At 36.8% G+C, this 21,198-nt stretch overlaps 1 protein-coding gene across 1 annotated transcript in view; it reads left to right on the top strand.

The window, feature by feature from the left end:
* LOC103601483 (low-density lipoprotein receptor-related protein 1B-like) overlaps nucleotides 1-21,198 on the top strand; it is a gene marked incomplete at its 3' end in the record, with an annotated part of 205,690 nt that overhangs the window by 55,188 nt on the left and 129,304 nt on the right. The window contains exon 6 of the mRNA XM_008585897.1: nucleotides 721-883. Within this exon, the coding sequence (XP_008584119.1) occupies nucleotides 721-883 (163 nt within the window). The remainder of the gene's footprint in view (nucleotides 1-720; nucleotides 884-21,198) is intronic.

Raw genomic sequence — 21,198 nt, forward strand, 5'->3', positions numbered from 1 at the left:
CAATTGGCTAGTGGCACCCTTATTGGACAGCATAGATGTGGAATATTTTAATCATCATAGAAAGTGCTATTGTACAGCACTCTTCTAGAGGATTGACTAGTCCTTCAACAGGCTTTTTTCTTTTTTCTTTTTTTTTTTTTCTTATAATGCACACATATGCCATTGGAAGAAGCTAGCACCCGTTCTTTTGCTTTATTTCCAAGTTTTATGTCCTTTTTTTTAAAGCAAAGAGAGCCTACAAATCTTCTTTTCTACCTTCTCCACCTTTTCCTTTTTTAAATAGAAGAGAATCTGAGAATAAGGATTTGCCCTAAGTTTACAAGACGTGTTTACTCCTTTTACTGCTACAGAATTTAGCTGTGCCATTGAGCCTGTTATGTCCTTTGGATTGAATGAACTATTTTGAACAAATGCAAAAAGTAAGAAGAAGATTATATTGTAAATATCTCTATTATAGTGTGTAAAAATTCTTTGTTCATTTATTTAGGTCATTCTCAGTCTTCAGACAGCAGTAAGAAAGGTGCCAAGAGGTTGTCATTATTTTGCATAATAAATATGTTGCTTATTTTGGCATAGCAATGGATTTTCTTGGCAGTTTCTTATAAAAATGACTATACATTTGAAATTCCCTCTGTGATGGTGTGGGTAGACTTAGGTATTTTTTAGCTTATGCTATTAGATTTACACCTGTGATTCAATGATTTTGTGTATGTTTTTCAGATGTACAACAAATGGCAATTGACTGGCTCACCAAAAATCTCTATTTTGTGGACCATGTCAGTGACCGGATCTATGTATGTAATTACAACGGGTCTGTATGTGTCACCCTGATTGATCTGGAGCTTCATAATCCTAAGGCAATAGCACTAGATCCAATAGCAGGGTAAGTAATTCTTCTTTATAGTGTTTGGTCTGAAATAGTTTCCGTTAAAAAGGAAAAAAAAGATTATTAGAGTCTGACAAAAATTGTTTTCAAAATAGGACTGCAGATTCAAATTTTTTTAAAAAATTTTCAATTTAACTGCATTGCAGGAAGGGAAAAAAACCTAACTCACCATGGAGAAGCTGGGAAATACCAATTCCTTAACACGTCAATATTGCAGGTCTGACCTAAGACACAAACAACCCTCTACCCTCCCAAGAATTGCTTTGGGGTCACAAGAGAAGGGCCTCATGATAGTTTTAGTTTAAAGAGAGGAGGTATTTTAGTACTTACCAGTGGATCTTGTAATTAGCAAATGTTAAAAAGGCTACTTGACAGATGTATTGTTAACATACCCGTCCAGCATAACATTTAGGCCTTATAAAAGGGACACCATATATGTTCAAGGCTACTAGGAAAACATTAAGTGTATCTTTGTTAGTTTAGACTCTTTTTTTTTTTTTTGGAACTATTGATTGGTATTATTATGGAGTTAGTGAATTCCTTATCAGAATCTGCCTTCATTTTTTTTTTAACTTTCTAATTTTGCCAGCCACTTTATTGATTAAAATGAGGCCTTATCTTATCTGACCTTCATTTAGGTTCATTAATCTTTTTCAATATTTCATTAATAATAGGTTCATTAATCTTTTATAATATTTCACAATTTGTTGAAATGTAGTCATAAAGTTTTTAAATTCTCATCAACTTTGTTCATACGATTAGAACATCCATGTAGGAATTATGCTCTTTTTTTTACAACCATTGTGGTATTATTAGAGGGTGAAATGCAAAAAGTATAGAATCTTATAAATTCAATTCTTTCACCAGTCAGTATTGTCAAGTATACTCTCAAATTAATGGCATAGTATACCGCTTTAATTGGAGATGTTATTTTTTAAGATGTAAACTGTAGAAGAGATTTGAAAACTGAAATTTTATCCTTGTTATTGTTTTAATTGTCCTCAGGCAGTTCAGGCTGAAATGTCTGATGGAACATATCCTAAACTGCCATAAGCCTCCATTCAATAAATGGGAAAATATTTACTGAAGAAACAGCTGTCATCCATATGTGGACTTTTGTCACTCTTTACTTAAAGTCTGATTGAATATTAAGATGCATCATCACAATGGTTCTGATTTTGACAAGAACAGCTTGCACGTAAGAACTTTGCTAGGAAGGCTGTGTAATATAATTCTTGAATGTAGCTCTATTTGTATTTGCAGCAGATGGTTACTTGACTCAATCTGACTGCAGTGATGCTTCAAAAGACATTAGTAAAAGAAGTTGTATTTACACTGATTTGTTTGGGTTGTTGGATAAGGATAGTAAGAAAGAATTGGAAATTTACAAATGTGCTAACAACATTCTTTTGTGATCCTGTTTAAAAATATATTTGCTTGAGTGTTTTTCCCCGGATGTGCTACTGAATTTGAAATTAGCCTTTAGACAGCCTTGTCTATCAAAATCTTTAAGAGGTTATTGTGTTTCTCCCTCCTCTCTACTACTCTTATCCTTCCCCATTCTTAAAAACAAAGATCCAGAGACCCTTTTCAAATAAAACTGCCAATCTGATATATATGTGAACACCATCTCTCTTTCTGAACGACATATTTTATGTTCTCAGGCTTCCTATTCCTCCCTGTCATTATATGAAAGAACCATATTTTGTCTTTTTCGTCAAAGGAATTAGTTGTAGAAAACTCTCATACTGTTTGCACTTATTCTCTGCTGGATTCCTCTGGGCCTAGTAACTGTTTAAATGTAATTTTGTCATGTATCATTTATCACAATAGGTTCTTTGGAATTTTTTGTTTGAATTTTCTCTGTCTCTCTAGCACAGTTTTCCTGTATTGTAGATATCAGAGAAGGAAAAGGTTTGCTCTTTTATAAACATAGGACTGTTTGCCATAAAACACTTTCAAATATATTCTCCTTTTTCTTAATATCAGAAATTTGGCTAGGATTAATGTGATGCTGTCTAGGAAAGGAACCGTAGATTTTTCCTTTAACTTTTTTACACTTGGGTCTGATCTATAGTAACTTGGATAGTTTTGGCTAGCATAGCTCCACATGACCTACTAAAGGGGAAACGTCTCACCACTAAAATTTCTCTTACCCTTTCCTAATTGTACAGGGTGAAATGTCTTTGGCTCTGTCTGTTATTATTTTGGTTCAGAGAACATCAGAATGTGTTAATAATTTGATAAAACTTTTACAGATTGACCTTAATAGGTTTGGAAATGGAGGGAGATTTGCCCTCTCAAAAGGCTGCATTGCAAAAGTGTCCTTTACTTAAGCTGTACTTTTAACTTCACTTTTCTCAGCCTCCTATTCCCTTTGTATGTAAGGACTATTATAGAATTATCATTATTATCCTTTATTTTTTTGTTTGGTTTCCACAGTTTGAATATAGATTATTAATTTTTTCTGGACTCTCATAATGAATTGCAACAGCCTCCAATGCAAATCTGCCAAGAAGAGATTTTTTTTATCAACCTTGTTTGTACATTTTCTTGGACTTGTTCACATTGACTCACTAATTCAGGCTATTTTACCAGAGATGTTTCTTAAGATTTTCTTCTTCCTTTCAAATTTTTTAGCAATATTTCCTTCCAATGGTTCCTTGGAAAACCTTCCAAAATTATTTCAATGAAATCATCAGAGTTGGAAGGTAGCATAGTGATAGTAGTCCAGAGATGTTTCTTAAGATTTTCTTCTTCCTTTCAAATTTTTTAGCAATATTTCCTTCCAATGGTTCCTTGAAAAACCTTCCAAAATTATTTCAATGAAATCATCAGAGTTGGAAGGTAGCATAGTGATAGTAGTCCAACCAACATCTAAAACAGCATTTCTGTCAGGTGGTTTAGGATTCTGCTTATTTCATGGTTAAGAGCTTAATGCCAGAGTTACTGTCCCTGAGATCAAAAAGTGCCTTCACCAGTTACTAGTTGTATAGCTCTGGATGCTTTGTTCCTTTGTTTTCTCATTGTAAAAATGTGAAAAATGATCGTCCTACCCTGCAGGGGGCTATTAAGAGGATTAAATAGGGTCAAACGTATAAAGCACTTAACACTTTCTCAGTTGTAGAATATGTGAAATTTCTTCTTCATGTTGCTTTGAAAATAATTAGTAACATTTCCAGCACTTATGAAACCATTATGAATAGAGTGATGAGACCAATATGCCACCCATCAAAGATGACCTTTTCATTTCCAGCACCATTCTCTTTCTACTACAAATCCTCCTAAAAGGTTTATTTTATGTAGACAAAATCAGTGAAAATATTGAGAAAGAAAAGAGGAAATAAGAAAACAATGAAGGATAACCTAGGAATAAAGATAAAGTATCTATGAGGTTTTGGAGGAGACAAGTACGGAACAATTGTGGGTATGAGGAGATAGGGGAGGAAAGATCTCTTTTCTCACTCATCACTAGGTTCATGGCTGAGGCACCTATAACAAAAGACAAATTAACAAGAGAAAAGCAGGCAAGTGTATTTATTGTAAGTTTTACGTGACACAGGAGCCTTCAGAAATAAAGACCCAAAGAGACAGGGAAACCTGCGTATTTTTATGCTAAGTTTGATGAAGCAGTGGATAGTTATGAAGAAGTATGATTGAACAAAGGGGGTGTGATCTAATGGTAATTAACTGGGGAGAATTTAGCAAGGCCTGTTTGTTCAGATCCTTCTTTGTGTCCCTGTGTCTTCAGAGATAAGGACCTTCCTTTTTTACAGGTTTGGGGGGGGGTACCTCTCACATGAGTGTCTTATGACCTACTTAGAGAAAGCTCTGATGATTCTTTTATGACCTGCCTCAGGGGAGAAGGACTGGAGAAGGTCAGGAGTGGTGACCTTCCTGCTTCTGCTGTTTCTTCAAATGCCAAAGTACCATATTCGGGGGTAGCATGTCCTAAACCCCACCAGGGAAGAAGATAACAAAGGAAACAATATTTTAACAATTGATAGATACGCTTGGACTACCTTCAAGGTCTTTCAAAAGATAAGTGTAAAGAATAAAATTCCTTCATAGTTACCTTTGTCTGTTGAACTGCATTTTTGAATATGACATCATTTCAACACTAAACCATGTGTCTGGATCTAATGAGGGTTATAACTGAGGTTAGGAGTGTATCTAATCTACAATCTTGGCTCTGAGGTTTCACTCTCAGCTTCTTATTAAGTTAAAATCATCACACTAGATTTGAAGTGAGAGTGCATTTCACTATGAATGTGAAATTGTTGCAACAATATTGAAAGAGAGGAGACCAATTAATCCTAAGCATGGTAATTAGAAAAGCACAGTAAAATTAAATAGATATTTTGGTGAAGGTACCAGAGTTGAAGTTGAAAATTTGGAAAAAATATATTTTGGGGGACTTGGAGTACCATATATATATGAAGAACATACACTGTACTTGGAAAATATTTAATTTCTGCTGTTTCAAGTAACACGGGAGATATTTCCCCTCCCTCAATTTAGCCACCTCACATATATATATATATATATAGATAGATGTGTATATATATACCTCAAGTTCAATAGAATTATGTGAGGTGGCTAAATTGAGGGTGGGGAAATATCTCCCGTGTTACTTGAAACAGCAGAAACTAAATATTTTCCAAGTACAGTGTATGTTCTTCTACTATACAGATGGACTTTTTCACTTGTGGAGAGTGAGTGGCAGTGATCTATAGGATTTATTTATGAATCCATGACACCGTGTCAATAATGAGGGGAAAATTGGTTGCCTTTGTTCTCTACAAGAGCAGGCCATCTGCCAGGAGACAGAATAGTGAAGCTCAAGTCTCAGGAATTAAATTTACACAGGAATTATTGACAGTATTTAATAGCTAAAAGACCCTTTCCCATCACCATCTGGATCCCCGATGTTGGTGAAACTAATCAAGGCCAAGAAATTAAAGATAACAGTATCAGAGTTAACAGCCATCAGGGAGCAGGATTGACTAATGAAATTGTAATCTGAGATGCTATGTGAATGTGGAAAGCTAGAAAATGAAGCAGGCTTGTTTCTGCACAGAAAAGGGGTTTTATAACAAGGACATCTTTGAGGTGGATAGCAGGTTTTTTTACTTCTGTTAGGTGGCTCTTAGAGCCAGCCTAGGTTCCAAGTTGAAACCTTTACTCACTAACTCACTTACAATGAGACATAAGTAAAATTGTTACAGACCTTTGGCTATTAAACCTCTCAGACTACTTCGTGGGCAAATTAACCCTAGTGGTTGCTCCTCCAATGCCCAACCACTATTGATTTGAGGATTGAGATGGTTATGAAGTTGCAATGTGTTTGAACACAAACCACCCCCCACCCCCAAAAAGTTGATTTCCTAGCCTCCTTCACCAATTCAATACAGCATGTGACTTAGGTTTCCACAATCAGATGCACTTTCCCAGTGTTCAAGGAAAGGTATCTTTCTCAGAGACTGGTGTAAACTTACTGTTCCTCAGAATCTTCTTGCATATTTCTATCCATTAGAAGAAAACTCAAAGAAAAATGGAGACATTCTGAGAGCTCCAATAGTAATTCTCCTGAGTTTATGTATTGACCTGCTATAATTTTTCTCCTGGACATCTAGAACTTAAAAAAAAAAGCTTAAAGTTATTTTGGGTTATATTAGTGTATCTTTGAAACAATCTGCCCTGCACCCAGGAGAATGCTCAGGTGAGCTGATTTCTGGTCACCTATAGGATGTAAAGTGCCAAAGGGGTTATTTGCCCGCATCTCCTTGTGCTCAATGGGAGATTAATGACAATATCCCTAGGCTTATGAATTTGCATTGATTATTCCAAAAACATTACCAATGTGTTTTTACCTGTAGCTATAAATTCATGTATTGCTAACTTCTTATCTATCTGTAACCTACCTAAATATATAAATATTTTCCTGTCTTCCTGATTCTCTGTTTTACTCTACTTCCAACTTCACTGAGTGAGTCTAACACTCCTGGTGCCAGTTAGGTTCATGGAGAATTAACTAAGTAGTAGACAATTACCTATTTTAGGCCAATTTGCTAAGGGCAAAGTTCCTTTCAGAAGTTGCTGATGAGAATAGGCAAGACCACATGGATGCAACAGTGTGTGCTTCATGGTCTGCATTGATTTTGACTGAATTTAATGGTCCAAAGGCTCATTCAAGGGTATAAATTCATATTAGCTATTTTATATATGACTCAAATTCTTCTCATTAATATATTTGTCAAGGTTCAATCTCTTCCCAAATTCTTCAAGTGGAGGTTCATGTATGACATTACCTTTAATTACTTTCTCTTCTTTCTCTTTTAGTTACAGATGGTTTTCTATTACATTGCTATCATGTATGGGAATGTGGCAGGGAAACTTGAAATGGCTTATATAAGGACTTTACTGGAAACTTAAACTAAATTGATTCAATTTCCACTGTGTTCTTTGACTTGTATCATTCATAAAGTCAACATAATTGAAAACATTCCACATTTGTACTTGCTCTCTTTGCCATTTTCTTTCTGTTTCTTCCTTTTTTACTCTATGAGTTTTCAATGCTTTGTTGAGCTTATCTCTAAATTACCAAGTTCACAATTCTATTTTTAGTAACTATACTCAAGGTCTTCCCAGCCTTCCAATCACTACCTTTAAAAAAAGACTTCTTTGAATTCCCACTCTGATTAATGCTGCCCGTTCAAATAGGTAAAGAAACAGTAAAACAACTGTGCATACCTTGCGTGATGAAGGAATTTATTGTACTTTACCACTAGATTTAAGACAGTCCCAGGGTTGCTTACGTTAGTAATTTAACAATATCATTAAGGACCTGGGTTCCTTCCACCTTTTTTGCTCTCTGTAATGTGATCATTAAATATCATTTTCATGATATTTCCCCTATGGTCATAGATGTCTGCTGAAGTTCCAGGAATCCCATGTAGAAACATGGCATTCAGTTAAAAGACAGTACTGTTTCTTCCTTAAGTATGGAATAGCTACCAAAGCAGACATTCCCTCACATCTTCTTGGTCAGAACTGAAGTACATGCCCACCTAAATGAGAACCACATTGGATTAAACAGTTTTTACCATTAGCAGGTGAAGGATAGAGGCACATGGGAATGAAACTGGGGTGAGCTAATGTGAAGACAGGAAAGTGGATTTTGAACTAATGTCATCTGCTACAACCACTGTCCTATGATAGTTCTTTCATGTGTGCAGCTCTTTATCCTTCCTTTGTTCTTCCCAGGTTCTGAGAGGTCTCCTCTCACTTAGCTAAACCTTTTTGGAATGTGGGCACATTTTCCCCCCCATCTTCTCATTCCCTCTTCTAGATCTTCTCCATTAGCTTTTAGCCAAAGTTGTTTAATCTCCTTCTGAAGAATATTTTTCTTATCGTTTTTCAAGGCAAATGGTAGGTTTATATATATTATTTCTGTAACATTTTATACATGACTGAGAAGAGGATGGGGTGGGAGGGAGCATTCTGGACAACACTCCTAGCCTCTCTGTTTTTGTCTTTAAAATTTTTATCTTTATAGTTTATGAAACTGATGGTAGTTTTTATTCTGTCAGATTCTCCAACACTTTCGGAAGCTATAAAACATTTCCAAACCACTGGGGTAATATTAAGTAAATTATTGTTTCACTTACAAAATGATTCCAAAGTGGCATGAAAGCTTTCTTATTCCCTGCCAGAGAATAGCTTTCATACTGAAAAAATCTGTACCAATATTAGAAAAGAATAATTTTATATTTTCATGTAGTTTAAAATTGTTTCTACTTGTTTTCTGCATGGAGTTATATGAAAACAAGAAGTAGATAGGAGCCGGTGGTAGTGCTGCTTTTGAAAGTATACGGATAACTTTCCTGTATCACTCAGGTGTGACCAGGGCATCAGAGATGAATGATACAATCTCTTATTTCATGGATCTTGGACTATAACAGAATTATGCATGAAATATAAAAAAAATTATGAGAAGATATGGGTATTATAGCTTACAAATAAAAACCTCAAAATATTTCAGACAACAAACAAAATGCTAAACAGTGCTTTATTTGAACTTTCTGAGGTAAATAATGGGTCATACGCAAAATATTATTTTCAAAAACCAAGAGAATTTTGGTTTGTAAACACCACAAAAGAAAGGACAAAAATTAAAAACAATAAAGCAAGTACTTGAAACCATTCCACTTATACATTACCACTCTGTAATATATAACATAAATTTGGGATTTTATTGTGGGCTTTATAATCATATTCAACCAAAAAAGAAGAAAAAAGAAAAAGTAAAAACCAACATTCAGCTTTTATGCTAAGCTGTTTTGTTCTGCTTTAATGCTAAGCCTTGCAAGATATTGAACCAAAATTGACATTTTCCCCTGAGCCAGTCTTATGGTTTGTCTTGGGAGAAATCGGCCTGGCTTTAGGGTCAAGGTGGATGTTTTCCAATGTAAGGTGTTTTTAACTAAAGAATTTTTTTTTTTTTATTACAAGAGGAAAAGGCAAATGTTGAAGCTATTTGATCTTTTTTTTTTTGTTTTAGTGAGATAATTGTCTTTGTAAGCAACTGAGGTAAAAATTGTGCTTAGGTAAACCATTAACTACAGATAAAATGTATCCCAATGACATCTTAAAAATGACTAAATGTATTTTGGGAAAAACAAAACTAACAGTTTCTGCCATTGATCTTCTTCATAATTATTGAATATAGTCATGATAACATCATAACAACCAAACTGCTTAGTAAATCCCTATATTTACTTCCTTAGTCTGGTTTAGTGCACCATAAAATGAGATTAAAAAGCAACATAAAGTGAAAGTATTTCTGACTTCTGGAAAGTCTCCAGTCTAGGACCCAAAATGGAATATAAAACTAGGAATCTAATTAATTTGAATTTATACTAAACTAATTAGTTCATCTCACAAATTCAATCTACGATATGTCTAATGTTTTTAGAACTCTGCAATAGTCAAAAAGCCTCCAAACAGATAAGATTTCTGTTTCATTTTTTTATGAAAGCAAAAAATTCATGTTCAATTTTTTTAACTATCTGTTGTATAGTATGATGCATTTAACTTGATTAAACATTCCAATGTATACGTACAAATTTAACTTATGTATTAATTAAACTGAATGCATAAAACTAGCATAATTTTCATAGGGTTCACACAAGCTTTGAATGAATATCAATAGAATATCTCTTTATAACAATAGTATTTATTAGGATAATGTTAGTTGCTTTTTTAAATTTCTGTTTTAAAAATTAGTTATGAATATTCATGAGATACAAAGCTGATTGTCACTCCTCGTGCCCATGAAGTGAGGGCCAGATTCATACTGGCAGCACACCCATTACCAAAAATTTCATTTGTACCCCATATCCCCATGCAATTATCCCCAACTTCCTTCTCCTTCCTCCTTTCTCCGCAACTCCACTTTGTAGCACAAAGAACGTCCTCTCCCTCTGCAAGTCCAATGTACTACTGTGGTCTTTCCTTCCTTCTTTCTCTCAGCTCCCATGTATGAATGAGTACATGCAGTATTCATACCTATGTGCTTTGCTTATTTCACTCAACATAAGTTTCTCCAGGTTCATCCATGATATTGCAAATGGGAGTATTTCATTCTTTTTTATGGAAGAGTAGTATTCCATAATGTATATATACCACAGTTTCCTTATCCAATCATCCATCAGGGGCATTTACGTTGGTTCCATGCCTTGGCTATTGTAAACAGAGCAGTGATGAACTTGGGAGTGCAGGTATCCCTTCGACATGATGATTTCCATTCATCTGGGTATATACCCAGAAGTGGGATTGCTGGATAGTGTGGAAGATCTTTCTGTAGTTGTTTGTGAAAATTCCATACTGTTTTTCATAGTGCTTGTACTAATTTACTGCCCCACAAACAGTGTAGGAGCGTTCCCTTCTCTCCACACCCTCGCCAGCATTTGTTATTCACTGTCTTTTTTATTATAGCCATTCTAACTGGGGTGAGGTGGTATCTCAATGTAATTTAAATTTGCATTTCCCTGATGTCTAGTGATGTTGAACATTTTTTCATGTACTTGTTAGCCATTTGCATATGTTCCTTTGAAAAATGTCTATTCAGCTCCTTTGCCCATTTTTAATTGGGTTATTTGTTTTTTTACTGTTTAATTACTTGAGTTCCTTGTATGTTATGGATATTAATCCCTTGTCAGATGCATAGTTAGCAAAAACTTTCTCCCACTCTGTAGGTTGTCGTTTACTCTGTTGATTGTTTTGTTTGCCGTGCAGAAGCGTTTTAGTTTGATATAATCCCATTTGTTTATTTTTTCTTTTACTGCTTGTGCTTTCAGTCTCATGTTCATAAAGTCTGTTCCCAGACTTAGTTGCCGACATGTTTCACCTATTTTTTTCCTTAGTAATGTTACAGTTTCAGGTCTCATACTTAAGTCTTTAACCCATTTTGAGTTGACTTTAGTATATGGTGAGAAATGCATATCTAGTTTCATTCTTCTGCATATGGATATCTAGTTTTCCCAGTACTACTTATTGAAGAGTCAGTCTTTTCCCCAATGCAGATTTTTCTTGCCTTTGTCCAATATCAGATGGCTATAAGCCTGAGAGATGATTTCTGGGTTCTAAATTACACTCTACTGGTCTGAATGTCTATTTTTATACCAGTACCATGCTGTTTTGGTTACAATAGCTTTGTACTATAATTTGAAGTCAGGTAGTGTTATGCCTCTGGCTTTATTTTTCTTATTCAGGATTGCTTTGGATGTTCAGGGTCTTTTGTTGTTCTATATGAATGTTGAGATTGTTTTTTCCATTTTTGTGAAGAATGTCATTGGTATATTGATGGGGATTGCATTGAATCTGTAGATCGCTTTGGTAGTATACACATTTTCACAATGTTGATTCTTCTAATCTAAAAGCATGGAATATCTTTCTAAATTTTTGTGTCTTCTTTAATTTCTTTCATAAGTGGTTTGTAGTTCTTGTTGTAGAGGTCTTTCACATCATTGGTTAAATTAATCCCTAGGTATTTCATTTTTTTCATGACAACTGTAAATGGGCTTACTTTCTTTATTTCTCTTTCTGTTAGGTAGTAGCTTTTATAAACTCCAAAATTGTGACTTAACAAAGTAAATTTCGCAGCCGGTTAGAGCATGGTGTTATAACACCAAGGTCAAGTGTTCAGATTCCCTACCAACCAGCCACCAAAAAAAAACCCCCCAAAACTTAGAAAACCACAGTAAAATTATATTACACTCATATATGAGTCCAACGAAGGTATTACAGTTTGATGGACAACTTTCCACTTTCTGGTTATTCAAGGGTCAAGGTTTCTCCCATTTTGTAGCTCTAGAATCTTATAGGGTCTTAGAATATTCTCCTCGCAAAAAGCAGAAGGGGAAAGAAAAATATTGAAGATATATAGACACAGTTTGATGCAAGGAGATCAGGGAAATCTAGAACCTGGCTAGGCAGTTGCTTACCAATGAAAACATCATTCTATGCAAGTACGAGCATGTATCTTCAATGAACACTTGGCCATTTCTGCCTGAATCTTCTCTTCAGGCTATCAAATATCCAAATGCATCTTACTTCCCATGCATAGAATACACTACATTTAGATCAAAGCACAGCATCTCAAGGTGATGTACAGTCTTCTCCATCATTCCCTTTTTTAGTTCTTTTTATATAGCAACCTGTGAACCAGAAGGCAAGATATCTGCACCCACTGTCCCCTCCACACCCTATTTATAATTATGAGCCAGTGATAAAATGACAAACAAACAAACAAAAAAAACCCTACCCCATTTGGAAAATGGAGGACTGGGTGATACACAGTGGTCATTGGTCCAGAGCCAGATCCAGAGCTAGGTCCAGGCCAAGCCCAGAGACGGGTCCAGATCCAGAGCCAGGCAAGTAAGGTGAAGATGTCTTGCCATGGTGGTTGGGAAGTCACCTGTTAGACTCATTCTTTTCTCTATAAATTCCATCTTGTCCATTGTTCTTCTTTACCTATGCTTCCACCGGAAGGTTCTTTCTTGTCTGTTGTGCTTTGCACTACATCTAAAGTTAGCAATGGGGAATATCTTCCCCTGGGGGCTCTATGCAATTCATAGGCTGCTTCTTGCCCTTTTGAGTTGTTTTAAGGTTTGCAGAGACAAAGAATTTTGTAAGCTAGGCTCATGACTTTGGGGTTTTTCAATCTCTTAAAAATATGTAGAATTTTGATTTATTTGCTTCCTATTACTTCTATACACCAATAACCACACTCAAAGTTAAGTTTTAGAAATAACTATCATGACCAATATATTTCTTTGCACTTCACCATATCAGCTTTCTCTTTCAGCTTATTGGTTACTTGGAGGCCATCTGAAAAAAATGTTTCGGTGGGAAGCAAATACCTTTTTTTCTGAGAGCTAAATCCCTCTGTTTAATTGAGAAGTCTTAGTTGCTTTTTGTTGCTGAAAGCCATTTTCAATATTTTCTCTTACTGTTCAGATCCTAGAAGCAGTTGGCTCTTCCAATTTGGGAGGCCCCCAGATTTGGACTTGTTCTATTCCCTTTCATTTTTGCCCTTAACCAGCCAGTTCTTTTCTACATTCATTTCTTTCATAATATCTTCCAAAATAAACGTGTGGCAACTACAATAACTACTAATGATATACTTTTTAATTTGTTTCTTTAAATACACAGGCTTAATAAGCATTTCTTTTTTCTTCCAAGATATTTCAAATGACACCATTTGAATCAAGTGTTTTTAATCTGGAATATTTCCAGTCCCCAATGATAGTTACCCTACTGCCTGCCACCTTATTATTAGGACAATACTACATATTTTAGGTTTTTATTAAGGCTGTATTGTACTTGTGGCAGCAATTATTGAATTTGTTATGGTAACACTAACTGCTATAAATTTCAGTGGATTGACACAATAGTAATTTTTTTTTTTTAAGAAAATGTTGTTTTATTAATTTTTTTTTTTTACATTCTAGGATGTTGTTGCATAGCAGTGGGCAGCTGGGAGGGAGGGGGGAGGGGAAAGGAGAAGGAAATGTGATGGAAGAAGGAGGAAGGAAGAGGGGTGGGATTGAGGCACCCCACCACATTCCCACAGGGGCGACCAGAGGGCTTCCAGCAGTAGCTTGGGTCATTGTCCAGCTAGGTGCAGTTGTCAAGAGGGTGTGGCAAAAGCCCTCGTCCCCCACCACTCCAGCTTGGGAACTCAAGGCCCTTCTTGCTTAGGTTTGATGGTAGTTGCTGGGCTGGCTACATGTGTTGGATGGGGGGCGTGGCTGATGCCCTCAACCCCCCACCACCCCAATGCTTCCTTTGGTGACTCGGTGAGGTTTGATGGTAGTTGCTGGGCTGGCTACATGTGTTGAGTGGGGGGCGTGGCTGATGCCCTCAACCCCCCACCACCCCAATGCTTCCTTTGGTGACTCGGTGGTTGCCACTGGACTGGCTGCAGGTGTTGGGAGTGTGTGGCCAAAGCCTGAGGCCCCCCACTTCCTTGGCTTGGGGGAGACCGGGGCAATTCCTGTGGCTGCTTGATGGTTGCCACTGGGCTGGCTGTGAATGTCAGGCTGAGGTCTGAGACCCCCATCCTTGGGAGTGGTTGCAGGTGTCAGGGGCATTGTTGAAGCCCCTGGACCTCCCCCCTTTCTGGCTTGGTAGCCCAGGAGGCTTCCAGTCCTTCTAGCTGTTATAGGTATTCTTTGGTGAAATGAAACCTTTATTAGTTAATATCAAACTTTGCCTCTGGTTGCAGGTACTTTGCTTTTTCTTTCAGTTCTGTGTTGGATTATTTGCTGTTCCCACCACGTAAACTCTGCACTAGAACTAATTTACTGTCTTTTGCTAACTTCTAAAATGGGGGAACTTCCTGTGGGGAACAATAATTGAACTGTGTGGTTTAGCTAAATTGCTGCTTTGCTGCTAATTCCCTAGGGAAGACTTTTTGTGCATCTCAGGTTTTAATGGTTGGCTTTATAGGTACTTCTGGCTCTCATGCAATCTGGTGCACCTGGGTTGTGTAGAAACTCTGGATTGGGCCTGGATCTTTTCATCAAACTTCACCCCAAGCAATTCTTTTTTTTTTTTTCCTTTTTGTCTTTTTTACTGACTGGTAATGGGATCGCAACCCTTAGTGTCACGCCTGTACCAGGGACCGGCAACGGGATCGCAACCCTCGGTGCTGCGTCTGCACCGTGCTCAGCCAGTGAGTGGGAACCGTTCTCCACATGGGATCCGAACCCTCAGCGGGAGCGCCGCCACACTCCCAAGCTGCGCACTCTCCCGTGTGCCACCGGGCCGGCCCCACCCCAAGCAATTCTATCTTCTTGACCAGTCTCCTCTTAGTGGTCCTTCACTGACTGAGGGGCAGATTAGCCATCCTTGCTGTGCCCCAGTGTTCCCCTGATGGACCCATCTCCCACACTGCCCATGCAGAAACACTTCCTATAGGACAGACCATGGCTGGTCCCTTGCAATGACTCACTGGCCTCTGAGTGGTTCCTTTTCTTCAGTTGCTGTGGCTTCTCACTCCTATATGGGTCCTTGGGAACCCTATTAGTGGTCTTTCTGGCCTGGGGGCCACCAAGGCCCTCTTCTCCCCTGCTGCCTCCAAGCAACTTCATCCAAAGGGCACAGCTGTGGCTTTCACCAGCTCCTGCTCCTGCTCTGTGCTCTCAACAGCGCCAGCCTAGAAGCAGCCAGGGCTCAAAATGGTCAGAGTGTTTCTTTCTTTCTCTCATCGTGGCTTCTCCTGTCTTCATGCCCTTGGTAGGTCTCTCCTCCTCTTCCCCTGAGCTCTAGCGGCCCCGGCTTTGCTGTCATTGCTTTCTTATAGTTGTAAATTGGTTGATTTGTGGAAGAGAGTGATGCTGGGGTCCATTTATTCCTCCATCTTGACTGGACAATAGAAGTTTTTTCACCCCTCAAATTACAACCCGATGCTTATGTTCCTAGATATCAAGCAGCTTCTCTCCATATAGTGATTGAGAGATAGAAGCTCCTTACCTTCTGTGGATCCTACATCCTTTAGGGCTTTAGAATCCAATGATTTCAACCAGAAGCAAGAAAGGTACATCTGAGTTTTTAAAATTTCAGCTCAGTGGTAACATACATCTGTACTGCTACAATCCAGTAGTGACATGTAGTCACTCAGTCACAGCTAGAGGCAAGAAAGATAGAAAACATGGTCTGTAGCTTGGAAGTAGCCAACCACTTCACATTTTGGAAAGAGTTGGGGGCTGGAGAGCAGCATGAGTGTGTAACCACTATCTAACTTCATTGTTTTTTGTTTTTTTTTTCCTTTTGGAAATTCTAACAAATTAAATGAAAAGCAGGCCAAAGCTTCTGTTTTAAAAGGTATTCTAAATTGGGTGGGTTCATTCTTTTCCAAATTCTTTTACAATCTCTTGCATGCTCAAAATTCAAGTTTATCATTTTATGTTGAATAAGTCATTTTGACTTGATTCATCTTTACTCTTGAGATATTCTCAAATTTAAATCATCTATTAAAAGTTTACTTTGCAGAGATATAATCAGAGAAACAAGTAACTTATACCCTGCCCAAAGAGTTGAATAATAGAGATCTCTACATTGGAGCAATTTCTCTAAACAATTAGTGCCAGATTTCTAGAACCTAAGCAACCTCTTCTCTAGAAGGGCTAGAGACACTGTGGAAAATTGTATTTTCAACTCTTTTCAGACATCAGAATAATTATTCTTTTTTGTTTGTGTTTCTTAAATGTTACTACTACCCACAGTGTGTAGAAGGTCTTGTTTTCCAGACTGAGTATCTTGGATTTTACTTAACACATACTAGGTTATTACTTATACTTTTTTTGTTTGGGGGTACACTTGTAATCTGAGAGTGGAGATAAAAATGGATTAATAGTGGGGCTAACACTAAAGGTAGAAGAGAAAGAGAAGTCAGTTAAAATAGTGTAGACATAGTGTAATGATGGTTGGTATGTTTTAGAATTCTTTTGACAATACCAGAAATCTTAACTCCAGTAGGATTAAATGGTAAATAAATTTATCTCACATAAGAGGAAGACCAGAGAAGAGCAAGCTGGGTTGCACCCAAGACTGGTTTAATTGATGCTTCAATGACACCATCAGAGAGCCACATTCATTCCACATCTCTCTTCTTTCAACTACAGCTACATCTTGATTCCTTTTCCCTCATGGTTATAAGGTTGCTGCCAGAAAAACTGAGAACAATTGCTTACTTATTCTCAGATAGCAAGAATAAGAGAGAAATCTGGCCCCAGAATATGGACTATAAATCCATCACTTCAGTCTGAATGGGTCAAATAAGGAGCAATATCAATTGCTGGGGAGAATACCATGTGCTGCTTGGCTTTGGATTAATCAGAGTCCACCCCAAGATCTAGAAGTGGGTTCAATTTCCCCTGTGTCATGTGTGCTTTGGTAGGGATGGGGAACAGGGAATGATAGCTATCTGAACATAATCAAGTTTCTGTTAGGAAAAATAATTGGAAAAAGCAAAGCCAAGATAGTTTCAGTGAGAATGGAAGAGAGATGTATGGAATCAATATCATGGGAATATTTGCTGTGGAATGAGAACTACTTGAGAGCAAAATTGTGTTCTTCTTAATGGATATCTTGAGGTTCTTTATCAAAGCCCTGCAAATACTAGATAAGGATGGTAATGGCATTGATGACAATGATGATGAGAAGGACGGCAGTGACAGCTATATCAATAATGCCAGTGAAGGTGATGCTCACCTCAACAAAGCAATTGTTGAAGCTGTGTAGATATTAAGTGTGTTTTTGATTTCAAAGTATGGTAAATTTAATGAGAAATCCCTAGTTTATTCTGTAGGGAATGATAATTTAGGAATCATTATTGGCTTCTGCATAAATAAAACATAGGCTTAGATGATTGAAAACAAAGGAGATTCTAGTTAGAAAATAAGACTACCTAATAGGTACTGCCTTCTTTAGATTCTCTTGCTCCTTGGATCTGTACATTTTCCTGTTATTCAAAGGCAAGTACCTGAATAGAGTAAGCAGACTGATAAGGATTAAATTTGAGGTTGCTTAATAGAGAAAATCTATTTTAAGCCATGTCTGTTTTCTCTTTAAATGTGTTTTTCATAGAGTTATTACATAGATCAGATTCCATTTATAAGTAAATATTGCATAATTTAAAGAACAATTTTAAGTGTATTTCACTAAAATTAATTATATTAAGATGAATAATACTGAATGTCAACAGCTCATAAAACTTGTTTTGTAATCTATGGGATTAAAAGCTAATGTATGATTGTGATTAAAACCAAAATCCCTTTTTTTCCCAAATGAAATAAGCATATTCATTTTAGCCAGTAATATTATAAGTAAATTAAAAGGATCAAAGTTCCTTGCTTTAAACACCTGTAATTAATAGCATTTTTCATAACATATCTGAGCTGTGACATTTTCTGTCACAGTTTATTAATGTAGTAGTCTTATTAAAGGTTTCAGTTGGGAAAGGTATTACATTATCTTTGTCATAAAAATATTCTTAGGTTCATATTGTAAAAGCATACACAAGACAGCTGAGGCAATATTATAATTCAGTACCTCATGGAGCATTCTGCCCTGCCTCCTGCTCTGGATGAATTGATGGTGAATACTTCACATGAAGTTCATAGTGAGTTCTTAGTGCTATGAGAACTGCTTCATGATGGAGGCAATTGTATTGAGCATCTTCTCGTACATGATCTCAAGTACCCCAGAACATCTTGTCACCCTATCATCATTTATCTAAACAATGAACAACTTTAGTCTTGAATATGGAGAACGGGAGTCAATGTACTAGTTTTGCATTATCTATCTTCTTTCATTTCACTTTGTGCTGCATCAGAATGTGAATTTTCAGTTCTGATAGGGCTCATTTTCTTTGACAGCCAGAATGTACTAGTTTTGCATTATCTATCTTCTTTCATTTCACGTTGTGCTGCATCAGAATGTGAATTTTCAGTTCTGATAGGGCTCATTTTCTTTGACAGCCAGAGAGAAAAAGGAAGAGTATAATATCAAGAACAATGTTACTGACTATTTATTTTGGATGAGTCACTGTTCTAAGAATTTCCTCTGCGTTGATCCATGGGATCCTCACAATATGTTGTGAGGTACATAGTATTATTTTCGCCTTCTACAGATGAGGTTTAGAGAGGTAAATTAATTTTCCCGTGGTAAAAGTGTTACAATCAGGATTCAAACTCAAGCAGTGTCACCCCACAGCCTGCCCTGTTACCCACTACACTGTAGCCACAATGCATCAACATTAATCTGGGGGTGTGGGCGGGGAGGAGTTAAGATGAAGTGATTGGGGATTTTGTTGTATGGGAGCATTCATTTAGAAGACTAGGTATCAATTCGGAGAAAAATAGCACTTGGGAATATGCAGTGTATTTTATACTTCAACATGGGGCACCTTCAAGTTTGTATCAGCTCCATGAAGATGAATAAAAATGACACATAGAATTTGTAGCTGAAAATTTGAAGGAAGAAACAACGTGACACTATTTTTAATTTTTTTTTATTTTTGCTAACTTTTTACAAAAAAATTATTTTATTTTCTCAGTATACAATGTGGTTGATTATTGTGGTCCATTACCGACAACTCCCTCCTTCCTCCCTATCCCCCTCCCTCCCAACAAACATATCCATTTGCTTGTTGTATCAACTTCAAGGAATTGTAATTGTTGTGTCTTCTTCCCTCCCCCTCCCCAGTTTATTTGTGTATTTATTTATTTATTTATTTTTAGCTCCCACATATAAGTGAGAACATGTGATATTTCTCTTTCTGTGCCTGACTAGTTTCACTTATTATAATTCTGTCTAGGTCCATCCATGTTGTTGCAAATGGCAGTAATTCATTCTTTTTTATAGCAGAGTACTATTCCATTGTGTAGATATACCACATTTTCCGTGTCCACTCATCTGATGACGGACATTTGGGCTGGTTCCAACTCTTGGCTATTGTAAAGAGTGCTGCGATGAACATGGGGGAACAGGTATGCCTTCGACTTGATGATTTCCATTCTTCTGGGTATATTCCCAGCAGTGGAATAGCTGGGTCATATGGTAGATCTATCTGCAATTATTTGAAGAACCTCCACACCATTTTCCATAAAGGCTGCACCATTTTGTAGTCCCACCAACATGAGAGTTCCTTTTTCTCCACAACCTTGTCAGCATTTATCATTCTCAGTGTTTTGGATATTAGCTATCCTACTGAAGTGAGATGGTATCTCAGTGTGGTTTTGATTTGCACCTCCCAAATGCTGAGTGATGCTGAGCATTTTTTCATGTGTCTGTTGGCCATTCATATATCTTCCTTTGAGAAATGCCTATTTAGCTCCTTTGCCCATTTTTTAATTGGGTTACTTGTTTTTTATGCTGTAAAGTTGTTTCAGTTTTTTGTATATTCTGGAAATTAATCCTTTGTCAGATGTATATTTTGCAAATATTTTCTCCCACTCTGTCAGTTGTCTTTTAACTCGGTTAATTATTTCATTTGTTGTGCAGAAGATCATTAGTTTGATATAATCCTATTTGTTTATTTTTCCTTTAGTTGCCCATGCTTTCAGGATCATATTCATGAATTCTGTGCCCAGTCTTACTTTCTTGAGTTTTTCTCCTATGTTTTCTTTAAGAAGTTTTATTGTTTCAGGGTGTGTATTTAATTCTTTAATCCATTTTTAGTTCATTTTGGTATACGGTAAGAGGGTCTAGTTTCATTCTCCTGCATATGGATAGCCAGTTATCCCATCACCATCTGCTGAAGAGGCAGTCTCTTCCCCAGTGTGTAGACTTGGTGCCTTTGTCAAAGATTAGACGGCTGTAGATGTATGGGTTGGTTTCTGGATTCTCTACTCTATTCCATTGATCCATGTGTCTGTTTTTATGCCAGTACCATGCTGTTTTGGTTATTATGGCTTTGTAGTATAGTTTAAAGTCAGGCGGTGTTATGCCTCCAGCTTTATTTTTTTTGCTAAGAATTGCTTTGGCTATGTGGTCTTTCATTATTCCGTATAAATGTCTTGATAGTTTTTTTCACTTCTGAGAAAAATGTCATTGGAATTTTGATGGTGATTGCATTTAATTTATATATCACTTTGGGAAGTGTGGATATTTTCACAAAGTTGATTCTTCCAGTCCAGGAGCATGGGATATCTTTCCATCTTCTTGTGTCCTCTTTAATTTCTCTCACCAGTGGTTTGTAGTTCTCATTATAGAGATTTTTCACATCCTTGGTTAACTCA

This window comes from Galeopterus variegatus, unplaced genomic scaffold (genome assembly GCF_000696425.1).
Source record: "Galeopterus variegatus unplaced genomic scaffold, G_variegatus-3.0.2 Scaffold3750, whole genome shotgun sequence".
Lineage (NCBI taxonomy): Eukaryota > Metazoa > Chordata > Mammalia > Dermoptera > Cynocephalidae > Galeopterus > Galeopterus variegatus.